At 53.3% G+C, this 13,914-nt stretch overlaps 1 protein-coding gene across 3 annotated transcripts in view; it reads left to right on the top strand.

Moving 5' to 3' along the window:
- Window positions 1–13,914, top strand: part of COL5A3 (collagen type V alpha 3 chain) — a 36,788-nt gene that overhangs the window by 5,753 nt on the left and 17,121 nt on the right. For all 3 annotated transcript variants that reach the window (XR_011541057.1, XM_070623704.1, XM_070623705.1), the window contains exons 5-31: window positions 309–413; window positions 719–871; window positions 2,700–2,813; window positions 2,908–3,054; window positions 4,303–4,350; window positions 4,424–4,465; window positions 4,769–4,831; window positions 5,356–5,430; window positions 5,528–5,611; window positions 5,799–5,855; window positions 5,945–5,998; window positions 6,194–6,247; window positions 6,823–6,876; window positions 6,959–7,012; window positions 7,202–7,255; window positions 7,623–7,667; window positions 7,759–7,812; window positions 7,992–8,036; window positions 8,173–8,226; window positions 8,361–8,405; window positions 9,355–9,408; window positions 9,512–9,556; window positions 9,675–9,728; window positions 11,180–11,224; window positions 11,332–11,385; window positions 11,528–11,635; window positions 12,049–12,102. Coding sequence is in view for 2 of the 3 variants with exons in the window: in XM_070623704.1 (XP_070479805.1) it covers window positions 309–413; window positions 719–871; window positions 2,700–2,813; window positions 2,908–3,054; window positions 4,303–4,350; window positions 4,424–4,465; window positions 4,769–4,831; window positions 5,356–5,430; window positions 5,528–5,611; window positions 5,799–5,855; window positions 5,945–5,998; window positions 6,194–6,247; window positions 6,823–6,876; window positions 6,959–7,012; window positions 7,202–7,255; window positions 7,623–7,667; window positions 7,759–7,812; window positions 7,992–8,036; window positions 8,173–8,226; window positions 8,361–8,405; window positions 9,355–9,408; window positions 9,512–9,556; window positions 9,675–9,728; window positions 11,180–11,224; window positions 11,332–11,385; window positions 11,528–11,635; window positions 12,049–12,102 (1,815 nt within the window). In the remaining variant the exon portion in view is untranslated. The remainder of the gene's footprint in view (window positions 1–308; window positions 414–718; window positions 872–2,699; window positions 2,814–2,907; window positions 3,055–4,302; window positions 4,351–4,423; window positions 4,466–4,768; window positions 4,832–5,355; window positions 5,431–5,527; window positions 5,612–5,798; window positions 5,856–5,944; window positions 5,999–6,193; window positions 6,248–6,822; window positions 6,877–6,958; window positions 7,013–7,201; window positions 7,256–7,622; window positions 7,668–7,758; window positions 7,813–7,991; window positions 8,037–8,172; window positions 8,227–8,360; window positions 8,406–9,354; window positions 9,409–9,511; window positions 9,557–9,674; window positions 9,729–11,179; window positions 11,225–11,331; window positions 11,386–11,527; window positions 11,636–12,048; window positions 12,103–13,914) is intronic.

Below are 13,914 nucleotides of genomic sequence, written 5' to 3' on the forward strand. Positions count from 1 at the left end.
CCTCCTTATCCCCAGTACCTTGAAGGGCACCTGGCACATAGTGGGAGTCACCATGTGCCCGAGAGCTAAGGAACAAATGTGCCTCTGATGAGACAGATGTTGTGGGATGTGGTTTGTGGTCGAGATTTGGTGTGACCCTGATGGGATCTTTCTTCTCTCAGTTCTAAGGGGCAGAAGGATCGCTGGGGTGGGGCCACCCCGTCCTTCTACTTAGAGTGTTCTGGGTGGAGAAACACCAAGCTATGGTGCTTGGAACGGGGTCAGAGTCAGCCTGTAGCTCCCTTCCCTGACTGCCCCGCCCTCCCCAGGGAGACATTCAGGAGCTGCTGATAAGCCCAGATCCTCAGGCTGCCTTTCAGGCCTGTGAGCGGTACCTTCCCGGCTGTACCCACCTGGACCCTACAGCCACAGGGGTGAGTGAGAGGCTCGTCATCCCTGGCTCCAGGTCATAGGAATGAGTGAATTCTGACCCACATCCCATGGGGCAGCTTGATCCCTGCCCTCCAACAGGCGTGAGTGACCTTGACCTCGAGTTACATAACTGAGTGACCCTTGGCCCCAGATCATATGATTGACCTTGACCTCAGGTCACAGGGCTAAGTGAGCCCTCGCTTCAAAGCACAGGACCAATGGACCATGTGCCAGCATGACCTCAGGTGACCTGAGTGATGGGGCCGCCATTGAGGGGTTCCAGACATGATTGGGGCCCTCTTCCCAGGCCCCCCAGGGTGACCCAGAAACCCCTCCCCCTCGAAGGAAGGGGAAGGGAAAAGGGAAGAAAAAAGGGCGAGGTCGAAAGGGGAAAGGCAGGAAGAAGAAGAACAAGGAAACTCTGACCCCGAGTCCACCTCCTGGCTCCCTGGAGAACCAGGTAAGGGACCTGCGACTTCTTAGCTCTGCTCTTTGACTGCCTGACCTCTGGTCTCTGATCTCCACTGATTGCTGGCACCTCACCCAAAGTCTCTGCCTCTAGTCTCCCATCTTTGACCTTTGACTTCTTTCAGCTGACTGATGGCTTGGGGGGTGCTGGTCCTGTCCTCTGAGCTCTCCCATCTCTGTCACCCCAACCTCCAGTTCTGGAGGGCTAGAGGGAGTGGACACACCAGAAGAGTACCTTATTATCAGGGGATTCTTGGTGAGGGCTACTGTTTAAGGGTGTTGGTTCGCTGGGGTGAAGGAGGGGTTCATTAGTTAATGTGTCATTGTTTGGGGTTGACTGGTTGGGATCATTGGTGATGGTTATTCATTGGGGGAGCCACTAATTAGAATTGGGGGGGGCACTATTTGGCCTACCTGACTGAGATTGCTGGTTGGGGGGTCATTGTGGGGAGATGATGATTGAGGTCAATGTTTGGGGGGTTTCTAGTTAGAGGTCACTGTTGAAGGTCATTGATGGAGGCCACTGTTGGTGTTATTGGTGTCACTAGTTTAGGATTAGTGGTGGAGGGGGGTCATTTCTGGGGATAATTAATTGGGGAGGTTCTCAGTGGGGGACCACTGATCGGAAGGCACTAGTGGGGTCACCAATTGGAGTCATTAGTTGGAGGAGTGACTTTTAGGGGGTCATGGATAAGATAATTAGTTTTGGAGTCCCTGATGGGTTATTAGTTGGGAAGTCACTAATAGGTCATTGGTTAGTGGAATTACTGTTTGGGGGTCATTAGTTGGGGAGCTCTAGTTGGGTTCACTCATGGGTATTCATTTTGGAAGAGCATTGGTTAAGGGAATATTGATTAGGGGTCACTGGTGGGGCTTATCAGTTGCGGGGGAGTCACTGGTTGAGGTCCCTGGTTGGGGAGGTCACTGGATGGGAGAGAAACTGATTGGAGTCATTGATGGGGATCACTAACTGGGGGGCCTCTGGTGGGTCACTGGTTATAGGAATGATTGGTGGGAGGTCAATGACGTGGGTTATTCATTGAGGGGGTCACTGGTTAGGTCCTTTAGTGTGGATCCTTGGCCAGGGGTCTTTGATGGGGGTCGTTAATTGGGGGTGGGGTCACTAACGGGTGACTGGTTGTAAGAATAATTGGTACCATTGATGGGAGTCATTAGTTGGTGGGTCACTGGTTAGGGGTCCTTGGTGTGGGCCACTGACTGGGCTCCTTGGTTAGGGGAGTTGCTGGTTACATGACATCTGCTCTCAGCATCAGCAAGGAGAAAGAAATGATCACTCCAGGCCCAGAACGGGGGCACCAGGAGTAGCCTATCCCATCCCCTTCCTCAGCCCTAGCCCGTCACCTTGGCCCCCACCACCCTCTTCGCACCCTTCACCCAGTTCCTCTGCAGCTGTCCAGGCCAGGAGGAACTCTGCTCCCTCTCTGCCTGCAGCCTGGCTGGCTGACCGCTGAGCTCTGCCTTGGGAGTGGACACGTGGGGTAGGCTTCCGGAGTCTGGCCCTAAGTACTGGACCTTGACCCTGACCACTGGGCTCTGGAGCCAGCCCCACTCTGCCTTCCAGGCCTCACAGCCCCGGCCAGCGCCGCCCCTCCTCCAGACGTGAGAGCTCCCCCTGCTGGCTGTCCTGGTCCAGCCAGCACACCGCCTACCCTATATGCCTCTGATGGTTTTTGAGAATCCGCTTCCATCCTTCTCCCTAGACTAGGTCCTCCACGGGAGAGGGCTGTCTCCTCCTTTGCCTCCCTTTTGTCTTGATTGTCCTGCCTCCAGACCGGATTCTCCCTCTGTCCCTGCTCCAGACCTCCACTGACATCCCCCAGACAGAGACCCCAGCTCCAACTCTGTCTCTGACTCCCACACCTTTGGTCCTCACCACCGCTGTGACTACTGGCCACAACATCGCGATCACAGAGGTTGGTGGGCAGTGGACGGGGCTGGGCAGGGCAGCGGTGGTGGCAGACAATGAGGAGGTCAGGGGCAAACTTTGGCCTGCCCCAATGTCCTCAGGGAAGCCTGAATCCTGACAGCGAAACTGAACTGGGAACTCTGGAGACCAGCTTGGCCAAGGAGGACATGGAAGGAGGTCGCCCCACCATGTGGCCTGACTTCTGGGCAGCAGAACGGTCATTGCAGACCCAGTTCCATATCCTTCCTGTGAGTCTGGGTGGCTGGGTTAAGTGCGGGGGAAGAGATTCCTGCCTGGAGCCACACACAACCACATCCTCTCTTTTGCTTTTTAAAATCTTGCCTAGAATGCCTTCCCACCAGCCTCGCGTGGTTTTTATTTATCAACAGTCACTGTGTTAACGTGACAGGCATTGTGCTAATGGATGGCTCTGGGGGTAGGGTCATGCCTTTGGCTTTTAATCTAAGCAAGATGAGAAGCCACTTGAGAGGCAACACAATCTGACTTGCAGTTTTAAAAGCTCCTTCTGGCTGCTGCTCAGCGTATGGACTGTAGGGGGAGCCAGAGGGGCAGCAGGGGAAAAAGTCTACACGACAGAGTTGTGATCTGGATGAGGGGGTGCTGGTGGCGGTGGGGACGGAGAAAAGTGGACAGATTTGGGCCGTGCTCCATGTTGCTCTTGCTGCTGGAGGTGGAGAAAGATGCAAAGAGGACCATGTAGATGCTCGGTGGCGCCACCAGATAAGATGGGGAAGCCTGCAGGAGGAGCCAGTGGAAAGGTTCGAGGATCTCATTTCCGATGCCCTAAATTGCCGACACCTGTTTGGCATCCAAATGGTGATGTCAAGCGGGTGATTGGTTAGAAGATTCTGGAGTTCAAGGGAGATGGTCTACGCTGGAGTTAAAGACTTGGAACTCATCTGCAGAGCAATGCTGTCTTTGGTCAAGAGTTTGAATGAGGTTGCCTAGGGAAATCACACAGACAGAGAGGGGAGCCCAGGTTCCAGCCTTGGTGTTGGACGGGGGAGGAAGTGAATAATCCTAACCGACTCCCCCTGAGTGCCTGTTAGGTGTTAAGCATTGTTTTAACTTATTCATCTTCCCATGGGACGTATAGTCGTCATTCACCCACCGACTTTGCAGGCGAGGCTGTAGGAGTTGAATTAAGTTGCCCAACATCACTCAGCTAGTGAGAGGCAGCTCTGGGATTAGGACCCCACAGGACTGAGAGCCCCAGAGCTCCAGAGTTCATGCTCTTCGTCTTGATGCTGCATAGCCAGCTTGAAGCTGGAGGCTGCTCAGAACACATCAGTTGAAGAAACCACAGCAGAGGCAGCTCTGAGGGTGGAGCATGTGTACATGAGTGTGTGTGTGCATGTGTGCAGGAGTGCGTGCATGCATGCAGGCACATGAGACGAGTGTGAGGTCAATTAGCTGGGAGTTCTGTGTCTGAGTCCTGGGCCCACATCTCTTTTCTCTCCACTCCCCTGCCCCAGGGCGCCGGAGAGAAGGGAGCCAAAGGAGAACCAGCAGTGATTGAACAGGTGAGGGGTGTGGAGCCGGAAGCGGGTGGAGGGGTCTGGGTTAGAATGGGGGTCACACTCATTTCTCCCTCAGGGACAGCAGTTTGAGGGACCTCCAGGAGCCCCTGGACCCCGAGTGAGTCATGGCTGTGTTTTCCTCTTCCTGCTTTCTCTTCCAGTTGGGGTGTTTGAACCCCTGGGGTGAAATGTTGCCGGATCAGTCAATGACTATTGGATATTTGAGTCTCAAAGGATGAGTCAAAATAGGGGTGGGGGTGTAAAGCTGGGAGTCGTGTGGGTCAGTATAGTATTGAGGGGCCAGGAATGGCTTGGTGATGGGTGGGAAGGTGAGCATGGGGTCAGGGTCAGTGGTGGCTCGGAAGTCAGCCTGGCTCAGTCTTTGCACTTCTCATGACTTCTGTTCCTCTGTCCCCAACAGGGGGTGGTTGGCCCCTCAGGTCCTCCTGGTCCCCCAGGATTCCCTGGCGACCCTGGTCCACCGGTAAGAGTCTCCCTATGGGGTGTATCCTTCTGGGGGAGTGAGGTTTCAGGCTGTGGGGCTGAGATTGGGAGCATGGATGTCTGAACATGGGTCCGGGAGGCTGGGACACCATCTCGAAGCTGGCGCTGACCCCTCCTGCTCGTCTCTTTTCCCATCTGTGAATTATCACTCTGGTCCTCTTTCGTCCCTGGGGGCCTACGCCCTCTTTTCTCCTTCTGTCTCTACCCATGAGTTTCTTTCATCTCTGTCTTTCTCCCTATGTCTCTCTTTCTTTATCTCTCTTCTTTCTTTTTCTGTCTCTGCCACTTTTTGTAACTCTCTCCCTCCTTCCATCTCTCTCTCTCGCTCCTCTCTCTGTCTCTCCCTGCCTCCTTCTTTCCATCTCTCTGCCTCCACCCTTCTGTGTGTGTCTCTCTCCTCCTCCATCTCTATCTCTCACCTCTGTCTCTCTCTGTCCCCTCCTGCACCCATCCTTTCCTTTATCTCTCTGCCTTCATCCCTCTCTGTCTCCCTCCCTCTCTCAGGGTCCTGCTGGCCTCCCAGGGATCCCTGGCATTGACGGGATCCGGGGTCTACCAGGCACAGTGATCATGATGCCGGTAAGAAGGAGATAGGGTGGCACAACCTTGGGGCGTGGAGCCCTCACTCAGGAGGGGGCTTCTCTTTGGGGCTCCCCTCACCACTACTTGCCCCTAGTTCCAGTTTGTAAGCAGCTCCCTCAAAGGACCCCCAGTGTCCTTCCAGCAGGCCCAGGCCCAGGCAGTACTCCAACAGGCTCAGGTGAGTGGAGGACGACAAGGTGACCGAGGGAGGGCTAATGGAAAGACACCGAGAGAACGACAGAGACGGGGGATAAGGTGGGCTAGTCAGGAGACAGGTGGATAGTTGTCTCTTGAAGATGCCTTTGTGGGGGGGTGTCAGGGATCTTGTGGGAGACCTGAGACTCTGTTCCTCTCTCTTTTTCTAGCTCTCCATGAAAGGCCCCCCCGGCCCAGTGGGGCTCACTGGGCGCCCAGGTCCCGTGGTGAGTGAAGAGGCTACATGGAAAAGGGGGACTCAGGAGTGGGGAGTGGTAACGTTCTGACTGCTTTACCCCATCTCTCTTCCTCCAAGGGTCTCCCTGGGTATCCAGGTCTGAAAGGAGAGATGGGAGAAATGGGGCCACAGGTGAGACTGGTGGGGGTGGGGACAGGCTCGGATGGGAAGAGTCTTCTCCTGGGGCCACAGGATAATGTTCTAGTTGAGGAAAATGACAAGGGCTGGGGTACCCTTGCAATGATTGCCCTTCCTAGGGAATGATTTAAAATAAATCCTTCCTCCTTCTTACTCTCCTTTTTCTTCCTACTTTTCTTTCTCTTCTAGGGTCCCCGAGGCCTTCAGGGACCTCTTGGGCCCCCTGGCCGAGAGGGAAAGATGGTGAGTGACTCCTAGGCCTCGAGCTATCCCTTATCCATCCCTCAACCCCCAATGTGAGCCTTGGCTCTGTGCCCCACGGGTCTCCTGGTGTCATTGGTGGGATAAGAGCACTGAGAACAGAGAATGGCAGCTCCACTGAGGGTGTGACAGAGGCGTCTGGCCAGGTCACAGAGTCGGGGAGGACTTGGCAGACAGAATGTTTGGACTGAGATCTGAGGTATAGCCAGGTAAACAGGAGAGGAAGGGCATTCCAAAGAGAATGAACAGTATGTGCAAAAGAGGAGATTGGCACATTGTGGAGGAGTGATGAACACGATAATTCCGGACAGTTTTAAGTGCAGTGAGGAACCTGCAACAGGGCATTTGGTGGAGGCTGAAGACAATGGTTCTTAATTTTTGTGATGATGGTGACATGCACTAGAGCAAAGGCACCAGGGATGAAGAATAACGGGTGGGTCTGAGATATATCTGGAAGGTTACGTTTGTACACAGACAAGCCCCCAGCACAGGATGCGGCCCAGGAAGGTGCTCGGTAAATGGTACTGGGTATCTTGATGACGTCACCTCTTCCATAGGGCCGCTCAGGAGCAGATGGGGCTCGGGGCCTCCCAGGGGATACGGGACCAAAGGTAGGTGATGGGGCCAGGACTGGGACTCAGAGGGACTGTCAGGGTTGAGGATTCAAGGCTCAGCTGGTGTCTCTGTGTGCAGGGTGATCGAGGTTTTGATGGCCTCCCAGGGCTGCCTGGTGAGAAGGGTCAAAGGGTGAGTGTGTGAGGCCCCTCTCCCACGTGCAATCCCCTCCCAATATTCATGGCGACCCCCTTGCCTCCAGCATCAGAGCCTCCATCCCTGCGTCTCTGTCCTCACCCCGTGTGCCCCATCTCCTTTCCTGGGGGGCTGGTCTCCACCCCCACCTTTCCACTCTGAACTCCCCTCCGTTCCCCACTCCAGGGTGACTTTGGCCATGTGGGGCAGCCGGGCCCCCCAGGAGAGGATGGTGCGAAGGTAAGTTCGGAAGAGAGTTAGGGGATGGTTTGGAAGCTAGAAAGCGAAAATGAGAGTCAGAGTGGAGTAGATCATTTAGGAGACGGGGTGACGGATGAGAGTCTGCACTTGGGGGTCAGGAGGGCCCAGTGGGGCTCAAAAAGGCAGACTGGGAGCTGGGAACTAGTGCTGGAGTTAGGAGGTGAGACTCAGGGTTGCGGGCCTGGGATTGGGGTAGAGAACCTGAATCGAATTATGTGTGCTCACTCGGCTGGATCCTGCTGCACCCTTTGATTCTGAGTTCCCTGGAAGGGGCCGCCCCAATGAGGAAGGTGGTTCTTTGAGGGCTGCACGTCTCCCCTAACCAGGTGATGACACTTTCCCACAGGGAGCAGAGGGACCTCCGGGGCCCACTGGCCAGGCTGGGGAGCCAGTGAGTATCAGGGACCCCCAGACCCCTTGCCTGGCACAGGGGAGAGAGTCAGGGCCCATGGGGCTGGGCTAATGCTCCTACTTCCTTGCAGGGCCCCCGAGGACTGATCGGCCCCAGAGGCTCACCCGGCCCCCTGGGACGGCCGGTGAGAATGTCATCCTCTATGCATACCCCTCTATGTCATACCCCTGCCTGTCCTTTTCTAGCCTTTCTCCCCTCTGCATGTCATTTCTGTTGCCTGGTTTCTCTGCCCACCTCTCAGTATCTCAGATGCAGGCTCCTGCACGTGTGTCTGCTCTGGTCTCACACCCTGTCCTCCCCCAGGGTGTAGTTGGAATTGACGGTGCTCCAGGTGCCAAAGGAAATGTGGTATGTGGTCTCCCTTCTGACCCTTGACCCATGACCCTCCACATTCTTGTCCACTCCCATGTCTCCCATTTCAACTTCGCTGACACCTCAACACCAGATCCCTTTCAGCTTCATGGAACCCTCACTTTGTCCCCAGGGTCCTCCAGGAGAACCAGGGCCCCCAGGACAGCAGGGAAATCCTGGATCCCAGGTTTGAGCTGTCTTTCCCAATGATGCAGGGTGGCGGTGGTCAGCCAAGGTCACAGACCACTCCCAGCCTCCCCAAACTCGGCGCTCACTGCCTCCTTATCATGCCATCCTTTGCCTTCTTTTTTGTACCCTCAGGGAATCCCTGGCCCCCAGGGACCCATTGGCACTCCTGGGGAGAAGGTGAGTGACAACTCTACCTCCCCCTCCCCCCATGTCTTCTCCCTTCGACTCTGTCTGCAGGGAAAGTTACCCCTCAGGGCCCTTTTTGTTAGCTCTGGATAGTGATAAATTGCAATGTTCCCTAAACAAGTCCCGAGTGTCCTTGTTGTCTTAAAAGTCCTAAAAGTGTCGTTGTTGGGGAAAGTTTGGTTGTGAGACATAGAAACCCACCAAAGCTAGACTACGTAACGGGATATTGTCAAGATACAGGGGGACCCACAGCAGCCATCATAGCAAGCATTACCAAGACTCAAGGGCCAGGAAAGCCCTTCCTCTGAGGTCCTGTGGTGTCATCTTTGTTTCTCTGCACGTGTTTCCTATCTCCCCTGGCAGACAGGCTTCTTTTTGCACATATCTTCATCTGTCCTCACCCCCAACTTCTATTTCTACACACTGTTGTCCCATTTTGTCACCATCTCAGTCCCCAGCTCCTCATGACCTTATAGTTTCTTTACCCCAAACCATGTGATCATAGTTTCTATAAGGTAAGTTGTCCCTTACCTCAAACTTTCAGAAGAGAATCTGATTGACTTAGCTGGGCCAAGGGGCCCGTCTCTGGACCTGTCAACTGTTTGCAGGACATATGGGGTCACCTCATGCCTGCCTAGATCCACCCCTCTTCAGATGGAGCTATGGGTGGGAGGCCCCGCCCCCCCAAATTTCTCTCGCACTGTTTTTACAACCCTTGTTTCAACCTTCCCAGAAGTGGAAGACTTCTGAGACTCAGAGAGGAGAAGGGCTTGGCCGGGGTGACACAGCAAGTCTGGGCAGAGCTGGGCATAGATTTTCTGGCCACTGGGAGTGACTTCTTCTCTAACCTTCTCTCGCTGCGTATCTGAGTAGGGCTGGTCCTGGTGGAATGCCAGGCTCTGAGATCCTCTCTCTCCCCCTACTGTTCATCATCTTTCAGGGTCCCCCAGGAAACCCAGGAATTCCAGGCCTCCCAGGATCTGATGGCCCTCCGGTGAGAACTGGGAGCTGGAAGGAGGAGGAAGAAAAAGGAGGAGGCTTGGGAATTTGGATGGTCAAATCCGGGTCTCTGACAAGTTTTAATGGTTTTTTCCCAGGGCCACCCAGGCCATGAAGGCCCCACAGGAGAGAAGGGGATCCAGGTGAGTGACCTGGAGAGAGCCTGGGTTGGGGATGAGGCTTGGTACTCGGCGACTAATGAGGGTATTGAGAACATGGAGGAGGAAGGACAGGATGGCGCTGATCTTATCTCCATCTCAGGGTCCACCAGGGTCAGCAGGCCCTCCGGGCTATCCTGGACCTCGGGGTGTAAAGGTAGGTGATGCGTGGGGCCTGCAGGTGAGGGTGATTCATCAGCATTGGCTTTGGGGACCAGCTCCATCAGAAACATCTGCATGTGGGATGAGAGGAATCAGTCTGCCAGGCAAAGGATAATGGGAGCAGGGTTTGGGTCTGAGTGACCATATATAGAAATGTGTGTGTTACTTTGGAGCCAAACAGCCAAAGGGCAGCATTACAGCATAGCTGTCACCTTGTAGTTGAGGACAGTTAAGCCATTAGAGGCTGCACCCATGTCACCGTAAGCACACACGCCACATTCAAGTACAGGTCAGCACATGTAGTCAAGTAGATGCTCATGTTTTAACTCAAGCCCAGAGCCACATGACCTACAAGCACAGTGATGGTGGGAGAAGCTGCAAGCTGTACTGTGGCTAAATAGAGGTGCACTGTTGACCAAGGGCAGGGACATTGGAATTCACATCTATGTGGTAGCTGAGTCGAGTTACGTTGTAGCCAAGTACAGGTATGTCCAAGACCTGTGGTCTAGGAACAGAGTTTGGCAGCAGCCAAGAGCTGATTCATCACATTTTTACATTGTATATCCAAGGAGATGGCTATATTGTAGCCGGCCACAGAGTCCTGTGGCTGTCTAAACTCAGGGTTACATTGTAGCCATGCAGAGTTAGATATAGTTGAAGCCTATGTTGTAGCTGAGTCTGCGTACATTGTAGCCAAGGTCAGAGCATCTGTGTAGCCAAGCTCAGTTACGTTGTGGTCAAGTGAATTGCCCTGTGGCCAGAGACAGTCATGCTATTGTCAAAAACACACAGCTATATTGTATCCAGGTGCAATTTATTGTAGTCGCTGAGCTCATTTACATTGTGCCTCCCTGTGGCTGCAAACAGTCTCGCTGTTGTCAAAACACACAGTTATACTGTATCCAAGTACAATTTCCTCTGAGTTGCCAAGCTCAGTTACGTTGTAGCCAAGAGCAGCTCTCCTCTCTGCCCAAGCCCAGAGTTTTGTGCAAGCAGCATCTGGGCTTGCATGGAGCATCTTGCTGTAGCCAAGCACAGACTCGCCTTGTTGCCAGGCACAGAGTCGCATTGTAGCCAGTACAATGGGGAACATTCCTTTGCCTTTAGAGTGAGTCTCGGGCCTGGAATGTTCATCCTCTTTCTCCTGCCAGAAGGAACTGTGGACACAGTGTCCCTGGGAGATGGGAATCAATTACTGGGAAATTTGGCCTTCCCTGCACACCCCCACACAGCTGACCTTGGGAGACTGCCAGTGGGAAGCGGGGGGAGGGGCAGCCTCTTGTACATCCCATTAACAGGCTTTGGAGAAAGATCATTTCCTCTGAGGCTGCCCCCCCATCCTGTCCAACATCCTCTTGGGACTGTCCTGGCTGGTTTGGGGCAGGAGACTGAGTTTGGGGCCCTTCATAAGAGGAGGAGGGATTGGAGAGCTTTTTTACTTTTCAGGGTACCTCTGGCAACCGGGGCCTCCAGGGGGAGAAAGGAGAGAAGGTGAGAAGGAAGGAGCTTCCTGGGGAGGGGAGCCATAATAATACGGCTCTGGCTGTGTCCCTTTCCTGAAACCCTGACCTCTGAACTCTGCACTCTCTCCCACCCAGGGAGAGGATGGCTTCCCAGGCGTCAAGGGTGATGGAGGGCTTAAAGGCGATCGGGTAAGACGATCCCCAGGTGAAGTGTTGGTGGGTCTGGGGGACTTGGGGAGATGGGGAGGAGGTGAGCTGGGGCTAAGATGGGGGGCTGGGAGGAGCAGGGATGACAGGGGACTGATATCAGGGCATCTTCTTTCTATTCCAGGGGCAACCCGGGCCCCCAGGTCCCCGAGGAGAGGATGGTCCTGAAGGGATGAAGGGGCAGGAGGGGCTGGCTGGCGAGGAGGGGCCCCCAGGCTCGGCTGGGGAAAAGGTGAATGGACCTTTGTCACCCCCTCCAGCTTCCCAACCTTCAGTGTGGGTGTTCCTGAGGCTCTTTGCCTCTGCCCTCTGCTCTTTAACCTCTGACCTCGGGAGGATGCTACCATCTTTAATTCCTCAGCTCGGCGTTACAGAGCGATTCCGTGCACATTATCTTATTTTTCTCCCCATAACCACCACACGCAATAGGCATTTCTCTCCCCATTTTACAGACAACGGAACAGATTTGGAATGGTTGAATGACCCGCCCAAGGACATGTCCCCAGCAGGCAGCAACCAGGACTTGAACCCATGTGTCCCTGAATCCCATCCTGCTGCCCCTGCCACCATGCTCCAGCCATCCTGCCCTTTCTCTCTGACCTCCTGGTTGCAGTTTCTGACCTTTGTCCCATAATGTCTCTGTAGGGCAAGCTTGGGGTGCCGGGCCTCCCGGGTTACCCAGGACGTCCAGGCCCTAAGGTAAGAAGCTAGGGGGCTGGGGTTGGGCAAGGGCAGGGTTCAGAGACTGGTTAACATCTGGGGGTCCAGGCTGTGGTCTGGGGGGTGAGTTGTCTACCCCATGGGTCATTGAGAGACAATGTGAGATGTGGGTTTGGCATCAGACAGACTTGGGTTCAAATACCCACCCCTTACCTGCTAAGTGACCTTGGCCAAGTCTCTCTCTTTTTTGTTTTTTTTAAAGATTTAATTTTTTTCCTTTTTCTCCCCAAAGCCCCCCAGTACATAGTTGTATATTCTTTGTTGTGGGTCCTTCTAGTTGTGGCATGTGGGGTGCTGCCTCAACGTGCTTTGATGAGCAGTGCCATGTCCGCGCCCAGGATTCGAACCAACGAAACACTGGGCCGCCTGCAGCGGAGTGCGCAAACTTAACCACTCGGCCATGGGGCCAGCCCCTGGCCAAGTCTCTTGAGCCCATTTGCTCAGCTGCAAAATAGAGATATCAGTAGTATTTACCTCATCAATTTGATTATAATAACATTGGTGATTTTGATAATAAAACTGTAGGATCCTTCTTATTTGGAATGAATGACGGTTCCAACAAAGTCAGTAAGGAGGAGAATCATAAAAAATCCATGTCTTACATATCTTGAATTAATTATAACGTAATAAAATGTACTTATATAAAAATGTACATTCGTCTGCCAATGCTTTGATGAATGAGGCTACAGTTTAGACATGTCTGTCTCCCTAAACCATACCCACATTACATCACTGACGATTTATAGTTATTATTTATATAAAGCAGAGCAGAAACTCAAAGTCACTTGGGAAGAAATCTGAGTGCAGAATCGTTCCAGAGTTCCACACTTCTGCCGTCTAATTTGACGGTGATTTTTTTACTGACTTCCCTTTATACAGAGTCTTTTCCATTTAACTTAGATTGGATAGACATCGCTGTTTTCCTTCCTACGTCTCATCAGTTTTTGTCAACTTTCATTAAGTCACACGGCTCCAATAGCAAGGGCAACTGCCATAAACAGGTTTGGAAAGAGACTCAACCATAGCTAAGAATAGAACTCACTGGGTGGGAGAAGTTCAAGGGCGTTAGAGGGAGGCCTCCCAGCCAAGACCTGACAGCGTGTCTTGGGCATCGAGCAATGTGTTCCAGGAGGCGTGCTGTGTTGGTTAAGTCGAGGTCGGTGTCTTGGTCAGCTCAGGCTGCTCTAACAAAAATGCCTTAGACGGGTGGACAGCAGAAATTTATTTCTCACAGTTCTGGAGGCAGGAAGTCTGAGATCAGAGTGCCAGCATGGTTGGGTTCTGATAAGGGCTCTCTTCCTGGTTTATAGAGAGCAGGGGAGGGAGGGAGAGAGAGAGAGAGAGAGAGATAGGCTCCTCCTCTTCTGACAAGGGCACTGGTCCCATTCATGAGGGCTCCATCATCATGACCTACTTGCCTCCCAAGGGCCCCACCTAAGATTAGGGCTTAAATATATGAATTTTCTGGGGACATTCAGTCCATGGCAGTCAGTTATAATCTCCATAAATAACAATGATGGCTCACATTTCTTGAGCAATTACTATGTGCCAAAGACCACGTAAAAACACTTTTTACACATTATCTTTATTTAATCCTCACCAAAACCTTGTAAGGGAGGTATTGTTGTTATCCGCAGGCCACAAACAAGGAGACTGATCCTCAGAGGGGTTAAGCCATTTGTCCAGGGCCACACAGCTAGCCCAGTGGTGGATTTGGGATTCAAAACACAGTGAGACATGGGAGGGGATATCAGAGCCTGTGATGTCGTCCCCAGGTGGAGGGAGAATGCC

This window comes from Equus przewalskii, chromosome 6, assembly GCF_037783145.1.
Source record: "Equus przewalskii isolate Varuska chromosome 6, EquPr2, whole genome shotgun sequence".
NCBI classification, from domain to species: domain Eukaryota; kingdom Metazoa; phylum Chordata; class Mammalia; order Perissodactyla; family Equidae; genus Equus; species Equus przewalskii.